We start from the raw sequence: 26,590 nt of genomic DNA, 5'->3' as shown, positions 1-26,590 counted from the left end.
TTGCCGTCAGTTCATCAAGTGGCCACTGCACCACTTCCTTCAGCTCTCACCGCCCCCCACCCCACCCCACATCCCTGCTCACCCTGAGGCACCAGCCCTCAACCCGGAGCCCCGCCCACACGCTTAGGCCCCGCCCACCACGCCCTGCCTCTCACCCGCGGTGCTTTCACTTTCCCTGATCAGGAAGGATCCGTGCGTGTTCCCGGGCGCTAAAAGCTGCCGCTCCGCGTCTTTACGGCTCAGATTCTTGAAGAACCAGCTACATAGGGCAGAAGAAAGATCATCGGCTTTTGGTCGACCTTTTTTCTTTTTTTTAAATCTGTGTAGCCCTGGCTGGCCTCGAACTCAAAGATCTGCCTGCCGCTGCCTCCGGGATGCTGGGCTTAAAGGTGTTCTTCCTCCATCACTGGTCAAACATTCCCCATCCCCAGGACCACCCCTCCTCTGATTCCTATATGTTGACCCTCCTCCCCACGCGGTCCCCTGCTCACGGTTCAGGCTCCAGGCTGTTTGCTTTTGCCACGAAATTGAAGGGGATGAAGCCCTCTTCGCCAGTGGTCAGGGACTGAGCCTTCCACCACTCACCGCTCCTGCACCACAGAGACCATCAGCATGGCCTACATAGCCACTGGAAACCCTCAGAGTCCCGTTAAGCCAGGCCACCACCTCCCTGGTACAAGCTTTCTGGTACTTTCCACCTTAATACACACACACACACACACACACACACACACACACACCACAGTGGGTTAGAAGGCTATTCACTGCACACGTGCACAGACACACACACACACACACACACACACACACACACACACACACGGTGGGCTAGAAGAATACTCACTGCTCCAGGATTCGGAGCTGTTCACCCTTCTCAAAGCCCAGGTCTCCATCATGAGAGGGCTCATAGCTGTGCAGGGCAATAACCAGGTTGTCTGTAAAGACAGGAAGAGTCAAGAAGAACCAGCCTGGGGCTTACGGGAACAACAGAGCCCTAGAGGCACAGGGCAGGATGCAGACAAGGTAGAGAGAGGGGAGGTGGAGAGGGTACAGACACCAAGAGTCAAGCATCCACAGGCCTTACTCTTCACACCCTGCTAGATGGAGTCACCTTGTAGTGGGGAGGCTGGTGGGATGGAGCCATTATAGATGACCAGTGGGTCCCGAACCTCAGAGTCATTCCGAATGGGCAGCTGTGGGGTAGGAAACGAGGCTGGAGTCATTTTTCTCTGACCCTGGTTCCCTTTCCATTTTCCCACACTGACCGGGCCTTCTCTCTGGGTTCACCAAGTGTGTGCACTTGACCTTAGGAAAGTCTGTTCCTTCTAGACCTCTTCCTTACTGTGCTCCAGGGAACATGGGTGTGCTGTTATTTCCAGAGCCTTTAGTTGTGATCCATTAATTTTTTCTCCTGGGCACACAGCCTCCCTTCCCCATCCCTTCACCCGTCCCGTCTTCCTCTTACCGTGGTCTTGCTGTCCAGCGGGACTATGGGATAGTGGCAGTTCTCACACACGTCAATGTTCTCGATCCAGTCATCATCAGGGTTTGAGCTGCAGCCACAGCCCATGGTCCCTGAAGGAATGTAGAGAGGCCTGGAGGAGCTCCCCTAAGTCAGTTTCCCCAGCATCAGACATCCTAAAGTACCGCGCTGGAATTTACCGAGCACCTAAGATTGTCTGCTCTGGGGCTTCCATTGGCCACACACAGAAGAGCTGAAACGTGGGATGCTAGCTCCTGACTCGGTTCACTCAGAAACCTCGAGCAACAAGTAAGTTCACAGGAGGCCTAGGCCCAAGGCTAGTCCCCACCCTCCCACCTGGCATGGGCAAACCGCCACAGGCACCTTTGTTAGTGTAGTTACCCACTTCCTGCCCCCTCAGCCCCACTAGTCCCCTACTCTGGGGGATTACCTGGGAGACATCACAAACACTTTGCCAAGCCCTGGAGGAAACCTAAATTTTGATTCCACCTCCACGACCAAAGAGGGTGCACGTCTCTTCTAATTACATGGCCCCTGCCTAGATAGATACTGAATCTGAGAGTCGACCTTTGACCTCTGCCAGTCCCCACTCTCCTCCCCCACTCACAGTACAGGTTCTTCAGAGAGTTTCTTTTAACATTCTTTTGCTTCTCACCAACAGAAAGCCTTCAGTGGCCCTGTTGCTTATAACTGCTTTTGCTTGCCTGTCTATCTGAGCTGTGGAAACTTTTTGTCAAATGAAATCAAGCAGCACTTCATAGCAGAGCTTTTCATAATCAAGCCAGAGTGAGCCCTCTGCAGTCCCGGAATCCCTGTGCGCCTCCCCCTCAGCACTGCCAGGAAAGCACTGGTTCTCAAAGGATGGTTTACCATGGAGACGATTTACGTGTTTCTTTCATCTTCTTCTTTTGTAAGATAAGATCTTTCTATGTAGCCTTGGCTGGCCTAGAGGCCTGGAACTCACTATATAGACCAGTGTAGACAAGGTTGGCCTGGGACTTGCAGAGAGATCTGCCTGCCTCTGACCTCTAAGTGTTGGGAATTAATAAAAGTGTACAATATCACACTTTTGACCACTTTGGTGTTCAGGAAAGCCTACTCTATCTCTCAGTCTTTTTTTTTTTTTTTTTTTTTTTTTGTATTTTTGAGACAGGGTTTCTCTGTAGCTTTGGAGTCTGTCCTGGAACTCTGTAGACCAGGCTGTCCTAGAACTCTGTAGACCAGGCTGGTCTGGAACTCTGTAGACCAGGCTGTCCTGGAACTCTGTAGACCAGGCTGGCCTGGAACTCTGTAGACCAGGCTGGCCTCGAACTCCCAGGGCTTCACCTGTCTCTGCCTCCCAAGTGCTGGGATTTAAGGTGTGTGTACCACTGCCCAGCTTTTTGTTTTGTTAATTATTATTTATTTTATGTGTGTGTAATTATTTCATGTGTGTGGCTGTTTTGCCTGCATGTATGTCTGTGCAGCATGTATGTCTGTGCAGCATGTACATTCAGTGCCTGCAGAACCCAGAAGAAGAAGGCATCAGATCCCTGAGTTACAGTTGTGAGCTGCCATGTGGGTGCTGGAATCAAACCAGGGTCCTATGGAAGAGCAACATTGCTCTTAACCTCTGAGCCTCTCTCTAGCGCACTTTCTTTCCTCTTTTTTTCTTTTTTCTTTTTCTTTTTTTCTTTTTCTTTTTTTTTTTTTTTTTTTTTTTGGCTTTTTGAGACAAGGTTTCTCTGTATAACAGCCCTAGCTGTCCTGGAACTAGCTCTTGTAGACCAGGCTGGCCTTGAACTCACAGAGATCCGCCTGCCTCTGCTCACTAGTGCTGGGATTGAAGGCATGCGCCACCATCACCTGGCTCTTTCTTTTGGTTTTTTGAGACAGAATTTTTCTGTGTAAGAGCTCTGGCTTTCCTGGAACTCCCTTTGTAGACCAGGCTGGCCTTGAACTCACAGAGATCCACTGTTTCTGCCTCCTGAGTGCTAAGAGCCACCATCACCCGGCTCAATTTTTTAATCTATTGTGCTACACACACACACACACACTAATAGGCATGCATACACACACAGATGCACACACAGGTACCCGAATACTCATATAACTTGTACTGTAAGCTACTTGGCTTTCTCCAAACACCCACCATTATTTTCTTAGACCACACCTTTGTATTTATGACTCTCTCTCACTTTCTCTTTCTCCCTTTTTTTTCCCCTTGTGTGTATGTGTGTGTCTCCCTCTGTGTGGATGTAGCGTGCAAGCCTGTGCTTGGGTGTGGAAGTGAAAGGACAATTTTAGGGAGTAGATTCTCTCCTTCCACAATGTTGGATTTTGAGGATTGAACTCCAAATGTCAGGCAGTAGCAAGCACCTTGATCAGATGCAAGGCATTGCCTTCTCTGTGTTTGTGACTCTCTTCACCTTCAAAGTTCTGCTCAATGTCACATCACACTCTGTGCGGGCCCCTCGGGCTCCTACAGCATTTACTCAGGCCACAGTGATCAGCTGTAATCATGAGTGCCATTATTATGACCTGTGTGTAGAGACTAATGCTTCTCTCATCCCCCTCCTCAAAGAGGGCTTATTTTTATTTATATCTGGATGTCCCTCCATGCACACACATATGTGCAGGTGCCCACAGAGGCCTTCGGATCCCCTAGAACTGAAGTGACAGCAGGTTGAGCCCCTCGACTCGAGCTCAGAGCTTTTAAGTCCAGTGAAAGAGCAGCAAGCACTAACTCCTCTCCTACCCCCTTGACGGACAGTGGTGCATCAGGAACAGAAACTGTGTGTCACCTGCCTAAAAGCCTACCGAACCTATCAGTGGGGATGTGGGGGCTAGGCACAGATTCTCCCACCTGTGGAGGTTTGCAAACCATCACCTAACCTCTGGTTTTATGTGTTTCTGTATGCGTTTATTTTTCTCATAGGGTCTCACTGCACTGTCCAGGCTGGCCTAAAACTCTTGGCTTCAGTTGGTCCTTCTGCTGAGCATCTTGAGCTTTTGGGCACACACTGTCAAACAGAGCTTTGACTTCTGATTCTGGAAGATCAAAGCAAGCCCCAGAGAGGCCTAAAGCCACACATCTGCGGTTGAGCAAAACAAGACTTGCTAATTTATGCTGTGTCCAAGTGGATGTGGGAACGGGGGGGGGGGGTGTTTCTGGTTAGCAGAACTCAGAAGAAAGTCTCGAAATTCTGAAAGGCCTATCTTCCAATATTAGCTGTGTTCTAGACACAGCCATGCAGGCCTATGTTCCCGGCACTTGGAAGGTACAGGCAGGACGATCAGAAGTTCAGGGTGGTTCCTCACTAAGTAGAGTTCAAGAACCAGCCTGGGTTCCATAAAATCCTATCTCAGAAGCAAAACAAAAAGATAATACTGGCCTGCATGACTTTGTTGAAAGCATTCTTGGGAGCCTTGCTTTTCGTCCTCTGCTACAGAGGCTTGTCACCCCTATCTCGTCATACATAGTGTTAGCTTAGTTTACTAGTGCTGGGAAAGGCACCCCACAGCACCCCTTCAGCCTCATCCACCCCTGCCTGGGAGTGTGGGAAGATGGGACTGAGGAATCAGGCTCTTCAGGCTCACATTTCCTCTGCTGAGCAACTCCTAGGCTCCCACAGGTACCGGGACTCACAGTCATCTCCCTGTGTATTTGACTTTAAACAACATGTACCCATTATAGAGGAATCATAAAGCACCCATGGAACTTAAATCAAGAGACTCCAAATGGCTTGCGGATGTAGTTCAGTGGGCAGTGCTTTGCCTACACCCTAAAGCTCAGTCACCAGCACTAAATAAGAAGTGGGACACACCTGTGTTTCCAGCACTGGGGTGGAGGCAGGGGGGTCAGGAGTTCAAGGTTAGCTTGGGGTACGAGAGACCCTACCTCGGAAATGAGACAGAGACTCAAGAAGCGAGTACACAAACAGGCCCACTCTTCCTTCAACCCCACTCTTGGGAGGTCACGTGGCAGACGAACCTTTGCTCTGCCAGAGTCAACTCATCATGGCTACAAGCGGTGTGTTGTCAGCTCAGCTATCTCATGGTCAGAAAGGCAGCAGGAACTCCCAGGAAAAGCGTGGGCAGTGAGTAAGCACCCTGCTTGTGACTCACACGAACCTGGGAAAGCACTGGTTTCCTAAGGGTACCACAGCAATAGCCTCAGAAGGACTGTGCACTTGGAGCATAAGGTGGCTCTCAGGCTTGCTGTTTTTGGAGGCTTTGGGGAAAGGCAAGAGAGACCAGATGTGACGGTGCCTGCCTGTGATCCCAGCTCAGCACTGGGCGGCAGATACAGGCAGATTTCTAGTAGGCTGAGATCAACCTGGTCTACATAGTGAGCAGTGAGCTCCAGCCCAGCCAAGGCTACAGAGTGAGATGTAACAACTGTGTCTCAAAGAGGGAAAAAAGCAAGAGAAAAGATTGGGGTTAAGAGGAATGATGCAGCCGGGCGGTGGTGGCGCACGCCTTTAATCCCAGCACTTGGGAGGCAGAGGCAGGCGGATCTCTGTGAGTTCGAGACCAGCCTAGTCTACAAGAGCTAGTTCCAGGACGGGCTCCAAAACCACAGACAAACCCTGTCTCGAAACCCCCCCCCCCAAAAAAAAAGAGGAATGCTGCAGGGGTCTGGAGAGATGACTCAGTGGTTAAGAGTACTGGCTGCTCTTCCAAAGGAGCTGGGTTCAATTCCCAGCACCCACTTGGCAGCTCACAAGTGTCTGCAATTCCAGTTCCAAGGAATCTGACACCTTCACACAGACATACATGCAGGCAGAACAACAATGTACATAAAATAAAAGTAAATAAATCCTTAAAGAAAAAAAAGATCCAGGCAGTGGTGGCTCATGCCATTAATCTCAGCACTTGAGAGGCAGAGGCAGGCGGATCTCTGTGAGTTCAAGGTCAGCCTGGTCTACAGAGCAAGTTCCAGGAGTGGATCCATAGCAACAACTGAGAAAGTCTGTCTCAAAAACCAAAAACAGAAACAAACAAAAGAAGAAGGAGGAGGAGGAGAAGAGGAAGAGACGAAAAGGAGAAGAGGAGGAGGAGGAAGAAAAGGAGAAGAGGAGGAGGAGGAGGATGCAGGGCCTAGAGAGATGGCTCAGTGGTTAAGAGTACTGGCTGCTCTTCCAAAGGAATGGGGTTTAAATCCTAGCACCCACATGGCAGACCAGCTCACAACCATTTAACTTCAGATCCAAAGGATCTAATGTCCCATCATCTTCTACCCTCCATGGGCACAGGCACACAAGTGACATACAGACACATAAAACAACTTAGGGAGTTGGTGGTATACACCTTTAATCCTGGCACTCGGGTAGCTCTCTGGAGGCAGAGACAGGTGGATCTCTATGGTTTGAGGTCAGCCTGGTCTCCAGGCAAGTTCCAGGACAGACCCAAAAGATACAGAGAAACCTTGTCTCAAAAAATAAAACAAACAAACAAAAATCTTAGGAGAAAAAAATAACGTAAAAAATAAAAAAACTGGGTGATGGTGACGCACACCTTTAATCCTAGCACTCAGGAGAGAGAGGAAGGTAGATCACTGTGAGTTTGAGGCCAGCCTGGTCTACTGAGTGAGTTCCAGGACAGCCAGGGCTACACAAAGAAAACTTGTCTCGAAAAACCCAATTAAATAAATTATTTAAATGAAATGAAGCCATGCCACGTGCTGCAAGGCTTGATGGTACAAGGTTGTAATTTGGGTTGCTGGTGTGAGAAAATCAAGAGTTTAAGGCTAGCCTGAGCTAACTCACAAAACCCATCTGGGTCAGGAGAGACGGCACATGTCTTACAGAGCATGCTCTGCTTTGGCACAGAGTCCACAACACCACTGTGGGCAGCTCACAACTGTAACTCCAGCTCCAGAAAGGCTCCACACAGTTTAAAAGGTAGAGAGATGGCTCAGTGGTTAAAACACTGGCTGCTCTCCCAGGAGATTTGGTTCCCAGCACCTACATAATGGTTCATACCTATCTGGAACTCCAGCTCCAGGAGATCCACCCTCTTCTGGCCTCCTTTGGCACATGATTCACAGACATGCACATAAAATTATTCACATACATATGAAAAATAAATAAAAGCTGTTTCGAAACAGAAGAAAATTTAAGACAATAAAGGGACTGAGAGGAGCCAGGTGGTGGTGGCACATGCCTTTAATCCCAGCACTCAGGAGGCAGAGGCAGGCAGATCTCTGTGAGTTTGAGGCCAGCCTGGTCTACAAGAGCTAGTTCCAGGACAGGCCCTAAAGCTACAGAGAAATCCTGTCTTGGGGGAAAAAAAATAATTGAGGTGACCTACAGAGGTGGGTGCAGAGTTAAGAGCACTGACTGCTCTTCCAGAGGTCCCAGGATCAATTCCAGCACCCACATAGCAGCTCATAACTATCTGTAACTCCAGTTCCAGGGGACCCAAAACCCATGGCAAAACACTGATGCACATAATTTTAAAAAAATTTAAATAATTTTTAAAAAGAGGACTGAGAGCCATGTATAGTAGCCAAGACCTTTTGGAGAGTAAAGGTTGGGCCCTTGAAGTTTGAGGCCAGTCTGCACAACCTAGAAGGAGCTAGAAGCAGGAGAATCAGTAGTTCAGGTCATCCCTTACTATACAGAGAGTTCTAGACTAGCCTGGGTTACAACAGACTCTGTCTTAGGAGCCTAGAAAACTGAAAAATCTTAAGAGGTAAAGATTGACAGCCGGGCATGGTGGCATAGACCCAGCACTCGGGGAGCAGAGACAAGCAGATCACTGTGAGTTCTAGGCCAGCTTGGTCTACAGTGTGAGCTTTAGGAAAGCAAGGATTACATAAAAAAAGACCCTGTCTCAAGGAAAAAAGGAGGAAAAAAAAGGCTAGGGATACAGTTCAGCAGTAAAACACCTGTTTAGCATACATGTGGTTTTGGGTTTAACAAACAGCATCACCAGAAAAAAAGTCTGAGAGAAATTATCAGTTTGGCAAATTATATTGTTTCTTCAGTGTATTTCCCATTTAAGTCTCTGATTAAATTTTAAACTATAGATTGGGGTGCTTGAGAGATGGCTCTGCAGTTTACAGTACTTACTGCATCTACAGAGGACCTCATGCCGGGTGGTGGTGGCGCACGCCTTTAATCCCAGCACTCGGGAGGCGGAGGCAGGCGGATTTCTGTGAGTTCGAGACCAGCCTGGTCTACAAGAGCTAGTTCCAGGACAGGCTCCAAAACCACAGAGAAACCCTGTCTCAAAAAACCAAAAAAAAAAAAAAAAAAAAAAAAAAAAAAAAAAAAAGAGGACCTCAGCTCAATTCTCAAAACCCCTATGGCAGCTCACAACTACCTGAAATTCCTGTCCCAAGGAATCTGATGCCCTCTTCTGGTCTCTGCAAGCTTAGGGTATGTATAAACTCACCCAGACTCACACACACACACACACACAAAACTTCTTTTAACATTTTGATCTATAGCCAGGCCGTGGTGGCAGATGCCTTTAATGCCAGCACTGAGGAGGCAGAGGCAGGCAGATCTCTGTGAGTTTGAGGCCAGCCTGGTCTACAAGAGCTAATTCCAGGACAAGCTCCAAAATTATAGTGAAACCCCTGTCTTGAAAAACCAAAAAAATTGAAAAAAATTTGATCTATACTGCTGGACATGATAGTGAATGCCTTTAGTTCCAGCATTCAGGAGGCAGAGGCAGGTGGATCTCTATGTTTGAGGCCAACCTGGTCTACAGAGCAAGTTCCAGGACAGCGAGGGCAACACAGAGAAACCCTGTCTTGAAAAACCAATAGTAATGATAATAATAAATAATAATAAACTGGGCGATGGTGCATGCCTTTAATCCCAGCACTCAGGAGGCAGAGGCAGGCGGGTCTCATGAGTTCGATGCCAGCCTGGTGCACATAGTGAGTTCCAGGACAGCCAGGGCTACAAAGTGAGATCCCTTTTCAACAACATAAAAGAAACAAACGACAGCTAACCTCTGGCATCCTCACCGACATGTGTGCAGAAGCTTCTGCATACACATGTGTATGCAATATGTGAGCTCACATACATAGGGCTGGAGAGATGTCTCAACACTTAGGAGCTCACACCAATTTTGCAGAGGACCCAAATTCAATTCCCAAATTCCACTGTGGGTGACTCACAACCACCCGTGATTCTGCCTCTAAGGTATTTGATGCCCTCTTCTGCCACCTTTGATGGACACTTGCACACACACAATTTTAAAAGCTACATACACACCAGCCGATAACCAATAAGAATGGGGGATCCATGAAACCACAGGAGCTGAGTGACCTCAACAACACACTGCTTTTTGGGGGGAAGGCGAAAGCAAAACAAATTACAGCTGGGGGTGGTCACCCACCTCTTTAATCCCAGCACTCAAGAAACAAAAGCAGACAGATCTCTGTAAGTTTGAGGCAAAGCCTTTCTACATAGCAAGATACAGGATAACCAGGACCACACAGAGAGACTCTGGGGGGGGGGGGGGAGAATTACAGGCAGACCCCTTAGTCCTAAACTGGTGGTGTTGGGAGACAGGCTCCAAAGCTACAGAGAAACTCTGTCTCAAAAAAAGGAAAAAAAACCAAAAAACAAAACAAAAAAACCCTCCATTCTTAATGGAGCATTCTCTTACCCCTATGTGTGTCTATATACCAAGCAGTGGCCATCGTCAAGGAAGCATGACCATTGCTTGGTGTGGTGAGCACATCTTCATTAGTTCCAGCACTTGGGGGCAGAGGCAGCAGGGTCTCTGTGAGTTCTAAAACACATGTACATTCAGGCACTTGTACACATAATATTTTTAAAGAGGGTTTTTTTGTTTTTGTTTTTGTTTTTTTTTTGTTTGGAGACAGGGTTTCTCTGTGTAGCCCTGACTATCCTGCCTCCTGAGTGCTGGGATTAAAAGTGGGCAGCAACAACACCTGGCTAATATTTTTAAAGAGGTTTTTTAAAAAAAAAAAAATAAGTGAGGATCCCAACATTAAAACAATGTAAACTTCTCATTGTCTGAAATGGAGAAGGAAAGAAGAAAGAAAATGCAGTCCTCAGGGCTCTTAGGATCACAGAGGGAAGATTCTGGTACAAGTGAGGAACCTCCCCTTCTCCACCGTGCTCAGAGGTGAGAGTGGTGTGGATTCTAGCATCTCTGGCTAGGACTTGCGATGCTCTTGGTCGATTTAAAGCAGTGTACAGTCCACAAGGCACTGTGCACCCGTTATTAAAGGGCTGAGCCAAACCAGTGTTTCTAAGTTAGAGAGTGGGGTCATAGCTGGATCTTAGTTCCCACCTTACTTCTTCAACGCAATGCCTTGCAGCCAGCAGACACAGTGGCCTTGTTCATGTGGGATTTAACATATAACACATCAGGCTGTCAGAAGTGAGTCCATCCTCTCTCAGTTTCTCTAGGTGTTTTTGTTTTGTTTGGTTTGGTTTTGATTTGATTTGATTTTTGTGCTTTGAAAGATAATGTTTCTCTGTATAACAGCTCTGACTGTCCTGGAACTCACTTTGTAGACCAGGCTGGTCTTGAACTCACAGAGATCTGCCTTCCTCTGCCTCCCGAGTGCTGGGATTAAAGATGTGCAACCACCACTGTCCAGCCTCTCTCTAGTTTTTTTTTTAAATTTATTTATTTATTATGAATACAGGGTTCTATCTATACAGTGTTCTATCTGCATGTATGCCTGCATACCAGAAGAAGGCATCTGATCTTATTATAGAAGGTTGTGAGCCACTATGTGGTTGAGGGGAATTAAACTCAGGACCTGTGGAAGAACAGGGAGTGCTCTTACCTACTGAGCCATCTCTCCAGCCCATCTAGTTTTTATTGTTGCTGGGCTTGTTAGCCCAGGCCTTTCGTTCCAGCACTTAGAAGCCAGAAGCTGGTTGGTCTCTATCTGTTTAAAGCCAGTGTACATATTGTGTTCCAGGTCAGCCAGGGCTATATAATAACAACTTGTCTCAAATAATAGTAATAATAAATTAATTTATATTTTCAAGACAAGATTTCTCTGTGTAACAGTCCTGGATGTCCTGAAACTCACTTTGTAGACCAGACTGTCCTCAAACTCAGAGATCCACCTGCCTCTGCCTCCCAAGTCCTGAGATTAAAGGTGTGTGCCACCACTGCCAGGCAATAAATTAAAATTTGTTGTGTGTGTGCATGTGCATGCACCCACAAACGTGTGCATACCATGGCATGCACGTGGAGGTCAGAGGACAAAGGTTAGGGGTCAATTCTCTCCTTTCACTGTGTGGGTTCCACAGATAGAACTCAGATATCATGCTCGGCAGCAAGCACCTTGCCCACTGAGCCACCTCGAGAGTCCCTGGACTAGATTTGCTGATCTCAGAATTCTGTTTAGGAGTCAAACACATCCAAATGAGTTCTGATTCTTGTAAACTTGGTCACAGTTACTAGCTTCATAGCCATCAGCTCATAAAGCCGAGCCTAGTATGCTTCTTTTATCTCTTTATAAAATAAAGCAGAGGCAACACTTTTCCGTTTCCAGCAACAGACCTATTAATTTTTTTTTTTTTTTTGCTTTTTCAAGACAGGGTTTCTCTGTGGCTTTGGAGCCTGTCCTGGAACTAGCTCTGTAGACCAGGCTGGTCTTGAACTCACAGAGATCCGCCTGCCTCTGCCTCCCGAGTGCTGGGATTAAAGGCGTGCGCCACCATCGCCCGGCATCAGACCTATTAATTTATAAACCACTACTTTGGATTTTCAGACCACTGCTTTACACAGAATATGGAACACATATTCTGGCCAGGGGGTCATGGGTGCAAACCTCTAACCCCTGCACTTGAGACAGAGAATTCAAGGCCAGCCTGGTTTATGTTGTGAGTTCCATGACAGCCAGGGCTACACAGAGAAACCCTGTCTCAAGAATATAGGCAGGCCGTTCTGTGGCGGACTGCTGATACATGCTGGGCCACTGTAAGGCAAAATCTCTTAGACTTCATTAAAAACATTTGTGGTACGGTGTTGTTGGCGCACGCCTTGAATCCCAGCACTCAGAAGGCAGAGAGAGGTGGATGTGTGTGAGTTCGAGATCAGCCTGGTCTACATAGTGAGTTCCAGGTCAATCAGAGCTAAACAGTGGAGCCCTGTCTCAAACAAACAAACAAACAAACAAACAGTTTCTTGCCTTTTTTTCTTTAGCAGCTGAGATTTGAACATTGTCAATCTCACACGTGTTCCATGAAGGGCATACCCACACTAACCTCATCATGATACTAAAAACTTAGTCTTGGCAGGCAAAATAAATAACGTCTAGTCAGTAGACTAGCCATTTGTCCTGGCGTAGAGATTAATAAATAAGCCACGCTACCCTCAAAGTCACAGAAGCCTACCTGTCCCTGCCTCCAGAGCACTGCGGTTGAAGGTGTGTGCCAGCACTCCTGGCTTTCCCAGTACTTAAAGTGGTTTGTTTGTTGGAAACAGGTCTCGGTGCCCAGGTGAGCCTCTTGCCTTAGCCGGCCAAGTTAACTGTGCTTACTGTCCTGTGCCCAAGGCCTTACCCACGCTGAATAAATACATGTTCTTCCCCTGAGCTACAAGATGGGTTTATTCTCTCAAAACTGGGACTGGCTTAAGCACATAACTCATTCTGCTTGGTAATCACTGTTATCAGTAAGGGCTACACAGTGGTTAGTGCATTCTGCACTTTAGTAGTGGTCTCTGCCCTGGTTAACTGTGGGTCCACTTTGCATTACGGGAGTTTCGAGATGAGGGAACCTTACTGGCTGTCTAAGTGTTATCGAGGCTCCGTTCACTGTGTCCATGTCGTAGTGACTCAGTTTTGATTCCATGATGGCTCAGTCACTCAGTGACGAAAGGTCTTCGGAAGAATGACTAAACCTTCCTCTCCACACACTTGGCTTTTAAAAAACCAGTTATTATGGTAATTTATTGATTGTGTGTATGTGTGTGTGGGCAGACATTTTATGGAACCAGTGCGGAGGTCAGAGGGCAGCTGGTGCGGTCTCCCCACCACGTGGATCCTGGGGATCTAGTCTACATTGTCAGTTTTCAGTGAGAGCCTTAACCTCCGGAGCCATCTCATCCCCCACACCCCCCAGCACGCCCCTGACGTTTTTGAGACAAGACCCTGCTATGTCGGCCAAACTGACCTCAAACTAACAACAATCCCCCTGTGACAGTCTCCCAAATCCTGGGATTACAGGTTTGAGCTACCACACCCAGTTTAGATTTCTTAACTCTCAGACTCTCTCCTAATTCCTGTATCTGCAAACTAGGAAGAAAAACAGGACCTGCATCTCGGACAGTTATGAACATTAAATATGACACGTGGAAGATCCTGTGGAGTAAAATGCTTCCTTCATACAGTGCTTGATCCATAGTGACTGCTTTTGTTGGGGCAGGGCCGGTAGGGCACGGCTCAGGACTGACTCACTAAATTGCCCAGGCTGGCCTTGAACTCACTTTGTAGCCAGGCATGTCTTAAACTTCTGATTCCCCTGCCTCATCTCTCAAGCAGTCAGGATAATAGGCCGGTGCCACCAGCCAGTCACAGTAAGTCACTAAATAGATGGGAACAATTTCCGCTCCAGGCTAGTACATGTGTTTCATTCTACGGCCTCCAGGCTGGAACGGCCTGACATTTCATTTTTCCTCATGATTTCGGGCACTTCCATTTTTTCTTCTCTAATGCATTTACCTGAAATAGAAGCTTTACTACCATAAATGGAAAATTGGTGTCACCAGCCATAAATAGCAGATGCACGTCAGCGCACATTAGAAGATATAAATTAGCAATTGCACATGCTCATCCATCAGCCTCCAAAATTACTCCATAGCCAGCATCTTAAAGGCCGCAGTGTGGGAGATGCTGCCCTGTGAACGAGAACTTGGAGCTTAGGCTTCTTTCCTTCCTTCCTTCCTTCCTTCCTTCTCTCTCTTCCTTCTTCCTCCCTCCCTCCTTCCATCCTTTCTTTTTCTCCTCCTTTTTGTGGTACTAGTGATTGAACTCAGAACCTCCCACTGAGCTATGCCTTCAGCCCTAACTGCAATTTTGCAATTCTGTGTGTGTGTGTGTGTGTGTGTGTGTGTGTGTGTAGGGGTTGATGGTAGGTGTATGTGTGTGTGTGTTTGAGTGTGGAGGGGTTGATGGTAGGTGTATGTGTGTGTGTGTTTGAGTGTGGAGGGGTTGATGGTAGGTGTCTTCCTCAGTTGCTTTCCTCTCACATTTTTTGTTGTGTTGTTTTTTGAGACAGGGTTTCTCTGTGTAACCCTGGCTGTCCTGGAACTCACTTTGTAAACCAGGCTGGTCTCGAACTCACAGAGATCCCCCTTCCTCTGCCCTGAGTGCTGGGATTAAAATTGTGCACCACCACCACCCAGCTCCTTCCACCTTTTTTGAGATGGGGTCTCTCTCTGAACCTTCATTCAGGTAGTCTTGCTGGCTAGAGAGCCTCAGGGATCCTGCCGCAGGCTCCCTGTCGCTGGGGTTGCAAGCATCTTATGCTGCATCGGTGCAGGGATCTACTTAGGTTCTCAGGCCTGTGCTGCAGCAAGCACCTTAATGACTATCTCCCAGCCCCCCTCCAGAGTGCAACTTTCTAAATCTACAGGCCAAAATTAAGTGGGCCCTGCCAATCTTCTGGTCTAGTGCCAAGGAACAGAGATGAGCAGACCAGGAAAGGTTCCCGTCACACAGCCTGCCCTCTGGGACAGAGAGGGTGTCCGTTCACAGGTCATTTCGTTTTGACCCGAGGCTGTGCGGCCTGCTGTCTGCTCTCCAATCAGTATTGCCCACAGCTCCCAACAACACTTTCCAGGAAGTCGCATCAAAATCATCGCCCTTACCCAGGCACCAACCTGACATCAGAGCTATGTTTAGATGGGGGAGACTCCCAGATGCAGCATGCCAAGCACAGACTGTGGCCCGTGCATTAACCTGCATTTACATGTATCTAGAGGCTCGGCTGGGTGGCAATCACTCTTTCTTATAATTTGCATGATTTAAATGACTTCAGGTGACTCTGCCTGTAATCCTATGAGACACAGGTCACTATCAGCCCCATTTCACAGATGCAAAACCGAGACTCAAACTGAAGAAAGCAATTTGCCTGAAGCCTCCTCCAAACAAAGGTGGGGGAAACTACCAGCCGAACCTTGGCCTGCCCCAGGCTTCAGCCTCTCCACCTCTTAGTGAGGCCGCAGGACAATCTTTCAGGACACACACCAGATGGCTCCCAGGGACACAGCGCAGAAGGGGATGGAGGAGCCTGGCATTCTGGGATGGAGGAGCCTGGCATTCTGGGATATCTTTAGATATGCCTCTGTGCTGTTTTGAATTTAAAAACAAAACAAAGCCGGTAGTGTGCTAATTTCTAACAGCGAAGTTAAAAACAACATCGCCACCAACGCAAAAGCGCCTTGAAAAACATCAACCCCCTTTTTCCTCCCTTCAGACAGCAGCTGCCTATGAAGCCCAAGCTGCTCTCACTTCTCCCCCTGTCTCCATCTCCTGACTACTAGGGTAACAGGTGTGTGCCACCATACCCTGTGAATGGCAGTCCTTGGAGAACAAACCAACTGTATAGTTCCCTGCCCTTTCATCCCAGGCCTGAAATAGATGGCAGAGGGGGAAAAAAAAAAAAGATGGTTTTGTGTCCAAGAACTTTAGGAAACATTGGATCAGACACACTGAATCAGGCGTCTTCTCTGGGGGAGAACTGCAGAGATTTAGCAAGTCAGTGTCAACTGTGAATCTCCCATGGGACAGTTTGTCACTGAGGCCTTGTAGTTGGCTCTAACACCCTTTCTGTCCAGGTGCATCATGGAACTAGCTTTTTTTTTGTGCATGGGGAGGGGATGTTTTTTGTTTTCTTCAGTGCAGGCACTGACAATGTAGCTCGCCATGTTCCAGACCAACAATGAAGCCGGCTGTGAAAGATCACATTTTTAGGGGATGGAGAGATGGGTTAGTGGGTAAGAGCACTGGCTGCTCTTACTAAAGGACGCAGCGCCTGCAGGGCCGCTCACTACTGTCTGTAACTCCAGTTCTAGGGGATGCGACACACTCACACAGATACCCACGTAGGCCAAACACTAACGCACATAAAATAAAAATAAATATCTTTTTTTAAAGTCATGTTTCTAGACTCTGGGTGCAGCTTCATTCACTTAGCATGCCTGAGATCCTGCGTAGTTAAAGATTGGAGGGAGGGGAAGGCTCCCACTTCACTGTACGTTATCTTGGGCATACCTTTGCCATCAGCCTGTGGGTATGTGTAGGGGTTTGCAGGATCCTACCTCTGGCTGAACCTGCACACGTATATTTTCGTGTGATGCATGAGAAGCTTTGAACAGGGAAGACATGTGTGTGAATGTGCATGCATGTTTTTAAAGACAAGGTCTAGCTATGTAACCCATGCTGGGCTTAAACTCTCCGCGCGTTCCTGCTTCAACATTCTGAGTGCTAGGATTATAGACAGTGCAAAATGGCGCCTGGCTGAGAGAAACCCTCTCCTACGACGGATCCCTTCTCTCAGACCAGAATGTGAGTTTTCACACTGGACTTTATACAGGAAACAAACTCGTTTGCAAAGCCATACCACAAGCAGGAGGGATTGGGTGGTTTACTGTCTTGCCAAAGCCCGAGTAGGTGTGATTCTGGGTGTGAACAAACACTCTGCAGGGGGAGGAAGTGCCTCACCTCCCTCAAGCACCTACTGTGTGTCAGTGTCACCAAGGCACATTGTCCTCCTTCTCCCTTTGCTTTCGCCAGGGACTGGACACAGCTTTGGTTTTGTGACTTTGTAAATAAACTGGAATTTGGAGCGATAAACCACTCACTCAAGCAAGCAAATGACCGGCCGACACAGAATTGTTCCTGGGTCTCTCTCCCTGACACTGGAGACTGTTTTTTGGTTTTTGGTTTTTTGGGTTTTTTTTTGTTTTGTTTCGTTTTGTCTTTCAAGACAGGATTTCTCTGTAGCTTTGGAGCCTGTCCTGGAACTAGCTCTTGTTGACCAGGCTGGTCTCAAACTCACAGAGATCCACCTGCCTCTGCCTCTGCCTCCCAAGCCCTGGGATTAAAGACTGTTTTTTTTATTTTGTTTTTTTAACTCTGCATCACACCCTTAGGTTCTTGCAGCTTTGAATTTATTCTGAGGTCTCTGCCTCCATGGTCCCAGAAAGCAGCAGCACCGGATAGGGACCTCGGGTTTGTGTCTTAAGCTCTCTCCAAAATGAGCTCTGCTCTTCCCAGGACTGCCTTGTTCAGGAAGCTTCCGGATCCCCATGAAGGAAGTTCTCCCAGCCCCCCATCTGAAGCCTCAACCCTTTCGCTGCCTTAGTACTCTGGGCTCTTTTGAGAAGAGCCACTATCCTGAGCTCCAAGGACTGGGAACTCTGTGGGATTCCTCTGTCAGTTGGCACAGGGCTGGCCTAGGGGACTGCTGTTGTCTGGTGCCTGTTCAAGAACAGAGGAGACCCAGGATGAGCCCGTGTGTTTCCCGCCCCTGTAGGAGCCGAGAGATCTTGGAGAAATCTGGCATATGCTGACAAGATGGAAAATGTGTTACTGGACATCTCCAGCAAGACACAGGAAACCTGGAGAGTCAGCGAAGATAGAAACTGTCCCCCAAAGTTTAGAGTTAGAATAGGAGGAGACGGAAGGTGTCTGGGGACAAATTTCTGGGCCTCTACCCCTTAGAGTCTGAAGCAAGAATCGCGAAGGCCAACATGTGCACACAAATACAGCTTGGCCTGAGGCAGGAGGGGACAAGGGCGAAGGCCAGGACATCCTGTCCTGACACTTGGCAGGACAGGAACGGTGACTTTCCGGATTGAAGCTCAGAAGTTTTTGCCCTGAACCCACTGTACCCCCTCTGGGATATAAATAACCCTTCCTCTGCCCTTCTCCCATCATCCTCATTCACCACCAACTTCCCCAGGGAAGACACTTCCATCCTGGATAAACCTCCCTCACATATCCATCCACCTCCGTTTCCCTGGAGACGACTCCGTCTTGCGGGATGCCGGTAACGAAGGCTCAAGTCAATTCTCATTGGGATGCCATGGGTGACTCTTTAGGGAGTTTATGCCATTCGGGTCTGCCCCAAGGATGAGAGGATTGACTCCTAGGGCCTGCACTCAAGAAGGTCCATCTCATCGCCCTGTCTACCAGAGGAGTAGGAGGAGCCCAGCCCCAGCCATCCCTCTTTCACTAGGTCCTTTGCTAATGCTGTCCAGCTTGAGAGAGTCTGGGTGAAGTAGACGCATGGCCACCTTTGGACCTCAGAAACCTTGTCCTGTGAGGACGAGGAACTGGACGGCTGATGACTGGTGGCCGCCTCAACACTTGACATTGTACGCTGGCTCTCTAAGGAGTATACTCCTAGTTAGGTGAGCAATGATGGCCAACAGACCAGCAGAGGCAAGATCCACCCACCTAGCCAGCCTCTAGCAAGATGTCCCTGAAAGGCCGCAGTCCGGCTAAGGAGCCAGACCCTCCACACAGAGGCGATCCTCTACTGTCCAGCTCCACCGTAGCCCCTGCCTGTCATTCCCAATGCCCCTTACCTGCCCAGCCTGGGAGCCTTCTGGCCCGTTCACATGATGCTCCTGGCCTGGCCTGGCTGCCTGGACCCAGTCTCGTCTCCCCTTGCCTTCGCAGTCACCACCTGTCTCCTCGCGCCCACGTTCCACCCTGACTTCCTGCCTCCTTCTGAGGGCTCAGCAGCCAACCCAGCCCCAGCAACCCAACCACAAGCCTCTAGCACCCCAAGCTTCCTGCCGCCATAACCCTAGACCCTGCAGCCTCTTGGGGTCTCAGACATCACTAGGCTAGCCCCTGCTCATACCGAGAGTGGCTCCTAGATAGGAGACAGTTGAACCGAGGTCCATGTGTGATGGCAAGGATCTATAATCCCAGCACTCTGGAGGTGGGGGCAGGAGTGGTTGCATAAAGAATCAGGCCAGCCTGAATCACAAAAGTCCTTGTCTCAAAAAGCCAATAATAGCCGGGCGATGGTGGCGCATGCCTTTAATCCCAGCACTCGGGAGGCAGAGGCAGGCGGATCTCTGTGAGTTCGAGACCAGCCTGGTCTACAGAGCTAGTTCCAGGAGTTTTTTTTTTTTTTTAAATGCAGGATCTCACTGTGTAACCCTGATTGGCCTGGAACTTATTAGGTAGACCAAACTAGTGTGTCCTTGAATTCACAAAGCTCTGCCTGCGTCTGCTTCCCCCGTGCAAAGGAGTAGGCCATTCTACCCGGCAAGAAAGGTTGTTTGATGGAGTCTCCCCTCCCCTGCCCTCCTGCACCCCAAGATACACTTGGGTAAGAGATCCAAAAGGCGCCTTTGTCCCCATGAACAGAGGACGACAGCCAAGAGGGAAAAGGTGCTACAGCCACACCGGATGAGAGCTAGTGCCTTTAGCTTAGTGGCCTCTAATTCAGTTGGACAGCAGAAGGCATCTCTGGTCAGACCTGGAGCCCGGGCAACAGCTCTGTTCAGTAGTTGGTGACAGGTTGCATATAGTACAGTAAAAACAGCAACCACCATCACTGACAGAGCGGCATCCATGTCGTGTTGGGACACAGGACAACCGTGTGTTAGAGTCATGGGGCAGGCCTCTTCCAGTCAAGTGTCGACAGCCTGTTTCAGGAGGGATACAGGTGAACCCCGGGACCTTAAGACTACAGTGACAGGCTAGGACAGCCTGTTTCAGGAGGGATACAGGAGACCCCCAGGACCTTAAGACTACAGTGACAGGCTAGGGCGTGGAGGCACACAGCTTAATCCCAGCATCTGAGAGGCACAGGCAGGCAAATCTCTGTGAGTTCCAGGCCAGACTGGTCTACACAGTGAGTTCCAGGATAACCAGGGTTACATAAAGAAAACCTGTCTCAATATCTAGCTAGGTAGACAGGCAGATAGATAGATAGATAGATGATAGATAGATAGATAGATAGATAGATAGAAGATTAATTGAAGAATATAGTAAGAGGCATAGGCCAGACAACATGGCTGAAGATGATAATTCAAGTAGAGGCAAGGCCACACCCCTAATGGGAGGCACAGCTTGCCACAGGTAGAAGGGCAGGCATCTTGCCCAGGCAGCTGGGGCAGGCAGCAGACATTCTGATATCAGCAGGAGGCAAAGAGCATTGCAGTGAGCACCAGACAGGTCAAACTGAGGATGGTGCCCATCACAGGCAGAGGGGCCAGGCCATCGGTGACATGAGGAACCCCGAAGGGCCCCTCTCAGGCCCAAGAATGGGTCCTGACCTCACTGGAAGGAAAGTGTAAACGTGTCACGTCCTGAGCTACGCTGAGTGAGCAGGTGGGGGAGGGGTGCCCACAGAGTATTGTTGGGGTTTGCAAGCTGGAAGCTGAAGCTGTATGCACCTCCGCTGCAGAGGGAAGGGGGGAACAGGAAATGGGTGGGGGGGGGGAGGAAGCCTGAGTTGGAAAGTCAGACAAAGAGAGTAACACAGAAACAAAGACTGAGAGACACAGGAAGAAAAAAAAAGGTTTTGAGTGACAGAGCCGACAGCTGTGTCCCCCAGACCTGATGCAAGACCAGCTACCCTGACTGGGGAATGGTAGTAAGGGTGGCCAAAGCAAGACATATCTAACTGCCTGCGGGGTAAGAAGAATTAGCAGCTTATTATTTCCATTTATTTTTGGATTTTTGTTGTCTCAAAAAAAACCAGAAAACAAATAAATAAACAAAAATCCAAAAAGTCAGTGAAGGACTGCAGGAGCTTTGATGGTGGTATGCAGTGGGTTTTAATTAAGACATCTGGGGCCTGAGCTCCCTCTCTTTCCCTCACCCTGGGGCTTTGTGCTCTCTGAATTCAACTTTCAGAAACCTAAGTGTGCCCTCTCCCCCAGCAGATGCCGGAGCCACAGGGCCACCTCTTCCTTCTTCCCAGATAGACACCCAAGGGTCCTCAACAGAGGGTGAAGCGCCTGGCAGTGATGTTCATGCGCGTGAGTCCCAGATGCCGCAGTGGTGGGGCCAGAGCCAGGCCAATCCCAGACTCGAGCTCCAGCTCCAGCTCCGCCTCATCCAGCAGCTCCTGGTGCAGGTGACAGGCTTGGTCCACTTTCAGTCGGTGCAGCTGGGCCCGCAGCTTCAGCAGCTGCCCTGCCAGCTGCCGATCCTGAGCACGCATCTCCTGCTGTGACCGAAAGGGGGCGTGAGCGTGCTGGGCCAGCCTCCAGCCTCACCCGCCACCGTTTGCTTCCTTTTTGTGAACACTTTAGCACAGAACAGCTCCGAAGCCCCTTCTCACCTACCTTCGTCTTTCCCCAGCTCTCAGAGCTTGTTCCGGATTGGTGGTCCCCAAAGCAAGCCACGGAACCATAAGAATGCAAATACAGCTGTCTGGTACGTCATCACAGATCAACTAAGAGGACTCACTGAGCTGCACTGGACAACCTTATATGTTTGCATATGTTGGGTTGACAGCTGATATTTAACTCTCCCCTCCTAAGATTCTACCGACAGCCCAGTCAGGGTCGACTTTCTCCTTGGCTGTCTCTTTATGGCAGCTGTTCTCAACCTCCTTAATGCTGAGACCCTTTAGAGTTGTGGTGACCCCAACCACAAAATTATTTTCGTTGCTACTTCAGAACTGTAACTTTGCTGCTGTTATGAATCTAATCTGATATGCAAGATATCTGATATGCAACCCGTGAAAGGGTCATTTGACCCCCACAAATAGGGATCGCGACCCACAGGTTGAGAACCTTTGCTCTGGGGTCTATTAATCCAGGGTTGGCTCCCACAAAGATATGACTGAATTCCTGGCTCCTCTGTCCGAAGGCACAGCAGCGAGGACTTGCTTTGGAGAGTGGTCCATTCTCACCTCCTCCCAACCCCACAGAGGACTGACATAGAGACCCTGTGCCAATCTGTCTAGCCGAATGGACTCACCAGCTCGCTTCTGAGCCACTCAAGCGCAGACTCCATGGAGTCGAAGCCACAGATGGCTCCAGGTCTTTCTGGCTCAGGTCTGGCTTGGGCTCTGCACCAGGCTCGGCTCTGGACTCTGGCAGTCCACTCCAGATATGAGGGTCTTCGGGTCTGGAGCTGAAGCTTGGCTGTCAGTGCCTTCACGGAATCTAAGCTCTCCTCCTCATCTTCCTCAACCTCCCCCACTGCCTGGGACTTCAGTGGCTCCAGGGACATGGTAGGTCTGGGGTCGTCAATGGGGCAGCGAGGGAAAGACTTTAGGAGAGGCAGAAGAGGCTGAGGGTGAGAAAGTGTGCCAGGTGTGTGTGGTGACAAGTGCAGATGGTGGGTGAGCAAGGCTAAGTGTGCCAGGGTGAGTGAGCAGATGGGTGTGTGAAGCTAAGTGTGCAAGAGATGGAATTTTCCTGGTCTGCTAACTGGGGGCCACGTGATGCCCATCCGGCTGGGGGCAGGAGGAGCCCTTCGGATGAATTTTATTGTCTTTGCCCAGAATCAGGTTCCTGGTTCCCAGAAAGGAAGCTGCAGCAGGATAAGAAAAGCATCATCCACAGCCGACTTGGCCCTCCTCCCAAGACCCGAGTCAAGGAAGTCAAGAGGGAAGGCTGGCTAGCTCCCAGTCCCCTTTGCGGTGCTAGCTCTTCAGGCAAGGGAATGAGGTCCGGCTGCCTGGGAGTTGGGAGCGCTGGACTCTGCTGTTACTTTGATGGGATTTCGGGTAGCTCACTGACTTCTCTGAGTCTCTGTTGGGACAGGTTCTGTGATTCCAAGCTTCACTCTAAGGAGCCCTAGGTTCTGTTGGCAATCACCGGAAAGCTTCCGGCAGCTGAAGGAGCTACCCATAGTTGAAGAGCAGCGTGTAGCTCTACTTCTAACCCTCGGCCTCCCTGGCATTCACAGGGTTGGCTTCAATCGCTCTCTCTCCCTCTCTCTCTTTCTTATCTCAAATGTAGCCATGGCTAGCCTAGAACCCACTATATAGACCAGGCTGACCTTCAAATCAAAACTTTGCCTGCTTCTGCCTCCCAAGTGCTGGGACCAAGGTATGGGCCACCACCGGCTGCTGCCACAGGGCTTCTCAGTTTTCGTGAAGTTTCTCTATTACCCATCAATGAGAGCAGGACTGGGGCTTGGCTTAGTGAAAGCCTTCCTGGATGCTCAAGGCTCCGGGTTTTGCCCCAGCAATTAGAGAGAGGGAAGGAGGAAGGAGGGGGAAGGGAAAAAGAGGAAGAGAGGAAAAGAAAAAAGGGAAGAGCGAAGAGAAATGGAAGTGGTGCCAGGCACGGTGCAAGCATAAGTGGATTTTGCCAGTTTGTATGTTCTCCAGTGCTCCTATATTCTTACGGGAGGACAAAACCCAACCGACCGAAAACCTAAAAGAAAACATGTGTAATGGTCATGCACAGACTCCCAGCACTTGGCAGGTAAAGTCAGAAGTTCATTCTCAGCTAATTGGTGAATTTGAATCATCCTGGAATACACGAGATCATTACTCAAAAACAAAACAAAGCAAGGAGACTAGGAGTCAGGCGGTGTTGGCGCACGCCTTTAATCCCAGAGGCAAGCCAACCTCTGTGAGTTCAAGGCCAACCTGTTCTACAGAGCTAGTTTCAGGACAGGCTCCAAAGGTACACATGGAAACCCTGTCTCGAAAACCAAAAAGAAAAAAGAAAAAGAAAGAAAGAAAGAAAGAAAGAAAGGAAAGAGAGACAGAGACAGGAAAGAGAAAGGGGGGGAGATAAAAAAATGTACATATTTAAATATCATATGTAATTTGGAGCCAGGCAGTGGTGGTGCACACCTTTAATCCCAGCACTCTGGAGATAAAGGCAGGCAGATCTCTGTGAGTTTGAGGCCAGCCTGGTCTACAGAGTTACAAGAAGCCAGGGCTACACAGAGAAACCCTGTCTTGAAAAAAATTTAAAATAAATAAATATGGAACTTGGTAAATTCTCCCGACTAAGCAATGAAGCAGCACCTAGGTCAAATGATGCTGGTCACACTGGGACCTTCCTGCTTGGCATTGCTCACATTCATCTCCAAGGGATAAAATTTCTGTTTCCAAATGAATACACACACACACTTTTTTGTTTTGGGTTTTCGTTTTGTTTTTTGTTTTTTTGTTTTGTTTGTTTGTTTTTTGAGACAGGGTTTCTATTTGTACTCCTGGCTGTCCTGGAACTCACTCTATAGGCCAGGCTGACCCCAAACTCGCAGATATCCGCCTGTCTCTGCCTCCCGAGTGTTAGGATTAAAGTCCCGAGTGTTAGGATTAAAGACCCAGCTAGATTATATAACTTTTGCGTTTGTAATTCTTTTCTTTTTTAAAGCAGGATCTCAGCATAAGCTGACCTGGAACTGACTCTGTAGCACAAACTGACTTCAAACTCACAGGGATCCTCCTGCCTCTGCCTCTGAATACTAGAATTCGTGAACTGCCACGCCCTCTTCTGTGTCTTTCCCCCACCCACCCAGTTTCTGCGCAAACGCAGATGACTGCTAGCGAAGGCTGTACTGAACGGCGCCCAGCCCCACTCTCATTGCTGACGACACGAAAGGATTTTGCCATTTTGTATACTTTCCAGTGCCCCTCCAGCTCTGGCGTCAGAATCACCTGGGGGAAAATCATGTGCTAAAACAGGCGGCTTCCCCTTCCCCGTTTCAGATTCAGTCTGACTGTGTGGAGGCGGGGCTAATCTGCATGTCTATCAAAGCCCCAGCCTTGAAGCTTTCGCTGGTCTGGAATTTCATAACCTGGTTCTGTTTTGGGTTTTGGTTTCCACAGGGTCTCTGTGTGCAGCCAAGGCTGGCCTCAAGTTCTGGAAGCTTCCGAAGTGTTGGCCATGCAGGTGCGAGACAACACCCAGCTGCTCTGTACCGTTTCACTTTTGGCTGCTTTCAGAGAGAGACTCCAGCTTTGTGTTTATAGTCCAGAGTGAGCACCTGAACCCGGAGCCGACACCCCGGCCCTCCGGTTACTCTCTCTGCTGTTCTTCCCTGCCCCCATTTACTCTTCTTTTTCCTTCTCACAGGCCCCTTTCCACTGTCACAGCCTATATATGTATATGTGTGTAAAGTTAGATCCCAGAATGAGAAAACAGCATTTGTGTCAGTGTGGTCCATTCTACTTAACAGAACGATCTCCATTTCCGTCCATTTTGCTGAAAACATTGTAACTTCGTTCTCCTTAGGACTAAATGAAATCCTGCTATGTGTATTTGCTGTGATTTCTTCTGCGGCTTGTCTGTAGATGGACTTCCAGCGTGTTTCCATACCTTGACCACACTCACAAATGCAACACTGAACATCGTATAAAACGAGGATGTGGCCACTCCAAAATGTGGCTGAGGGGAAAGGTGGTTAGTGTGGATACCAGGGAGAGAACAGCCAGAGGCATCTGGAAGAATCCAGAGCAGGGAGAGGAAATAGTGAACTGACCACGGCTGGCAGAATGGACTGGGCCCTTTTCCTCTGCTGCCGCCAAGGTGTTTGGTCCTTCCGAGGAAGCTAAGGCCACGTTGGGGTGAGGCCCTCACTTCATCCGGCGACTAGCACCGTGCCGACAGTCCGCAACATGGCCTCCGTCTCTGAGCTGGCCTGCATCTACTCCGCCCTCATCCTCCACAACGACGAGGTGAAGGTCTCGGAGGATAAGATCAATGCCCTCATTAAAGTAGCTGGTGTCAATGTTGAACCTTTCTGGCCTGGCTTGTTTGCAAAGGCCCTGGCCAATGTCAACATTGGGAGCTTCATCTGCAATGTAGGGGCTGGTGGGCCTGCTCCAGCAGCCGGAGTGGCACCAGCAGGCGGTCCTGCCCTTTCCACCGCTGCTGCCCCAGCTGAGGAGAAGAAAGAGGAAGCAAAGAAGGAAGAATCCGAGGAGTCTGATGACGACATGGGCTTTGGTCTTTTGGACTAGGCGCTTTGATACCATGGCTAATAAAAGGATGAATTTGTAGAAAAAAAAATTTAAAAAAAAAGAAAAGAATGGACTGGGCCATGATGGGGGAGGGGAGAAGGGAGAGGAGGACCAAGGGAGTAAGTCACTGAATGGCAAGGTTATGTCCAGCTAGTTAGCCATTTCTTTTGGCCCTGACAGTTATGTGTGTTGTGTGATGAGGGTTAGACATGGAAGTGCAGATGTCTCCCTGATCTGCTGACTTAGA

At 49.0% G+C, this 26,590-nt stretch overlaps 3 protein-coding genes across 4 annotated transcripts in view; 1 reads left to right on the top strand and 2 right to left on the bottom strand.

Annotated features, from left to right (window-relative positions):
* The window catches only part of Lck (LCK proto-oncogene, Src family tyrosine kinase), a 28,573-nt gene extending 9,460 nt beyond the window's left edge, over positions 1-19,113 (bottom strand). The window contains exons 1-6 of the mRNA XM_041651917.1: positions 19,022-19,113; positions 1,466-1,575; positions 1,112-1,193; positions 845-935; positions 492-590; positions 156-259 (exon numbers count right to left, since the gene is read on the bottom strand). Coding sequence (XP_041507851.1) covers positions 156-259; positions 492-590; positions 845-935; positions 1,112-1,193; positions 1,466-1,570 — 481 coding nt within the window. The 5' untranslated portion in view covers positions 1,571-1,575; positions 19,022-19,113. The remainder of the gene's footprint in view (positions 1-155; positions 260-491; positions 591-844; positions 936-1,111; positions 1,194-1,465; positions 1,576-19,021) is intronic.
* Positions 19,114-21,224: 2,111 nt separating this feature from the next.
* Fam167b (family with sequence similarity 167 member B) lies at positions 21,225-22,826 on the bottom strand. 2 transcript variants are annotated; one of them, XM_041652981.1, is made up of 2 exons: positions 22,389-22,826; positions 21,225-21,630 (listed from the first exon to the last, which is right to left on the bottom strand). In XM_041652981.1, exons 1-2 carry the CDS (start codon positions 22,641-22,643, stop codon positions 21,400-21,402), a joined length of 486 nt encoding a protein of 161 aa, XP_041508915.1. In that variant the 5' UTR covers positions 22,644-22,826; the 3' UTR covers positions 21,225-21,399. The 2 variants fall into 2 exon arrangements, with proteins under 2 accessions (XP_041508915.1, XP_041508916.1); XM_041652982.1 differs by having other exon boundaries at positions 21,225-21,627.
* Positions 22,827-25,724: 2,898 nt separating this feature from the next.
* Positions 25,725-26,343, top strand: LOC121448903 (60S acidic ribosomal protein P1-like). Its single transcript, XM_041653170.1, has one exon. It carries the CDS (start codon positions 25,999-26,001, stop codon positions 26,341-26,343), a length of 345 nt encoding a protein of 114 aa, XP_041509104.1. The 5' UTR covers positions 25,725-25,998.
* Positions 26,344-26,590: the final 247 nt, after the last annotated feature.

This window comes from Microtus oregoni, unplaced genomic scaffold (genome assembly GCF_018167655.1).
Source record: "Microtus oregoni isolate MIOR12 unplaced genomic scaffold, Mior012 000005F_ref0000423, whole genome shotgun sequence".
Taxonomy (NCBI): Eukaryota; Metazoa; Chordata; class Mammalia; order Rodentia; family Cricetidae; genus Microtus; species Microtus oregoni.
The sequence above is the reverse complement of the archived record's forward strand: the minus strand, read 5'-3'. Positions and strand labels throughout refer to the sequence as shown.

Bases quoted from the DNA above. Each gene is read 5' to 3' on its own strand.
- Fam167b (XM_041652981.1), bottom strand. From the start codon at position 22,643: ATGTCCCTGGAGCCACTGAAGTCCCAGGCAGTGGGGGAGGTTGAGGAA. The intron at 21,631-22,388 runs GTGAGTCCATTC...TTTCGGTCACAG, and splicing joins AGTGGCTCAGAAGCGAGCTG to CAGGAGATGCGTGCTCAGGA.
- LOC121448903 (XM_041653170.1), top strand. From the start codon at position 25,999: ATGGCCTCCGTCTCTGAGCTGGCCTGCATCTACTCCGCCCTCATCCTC.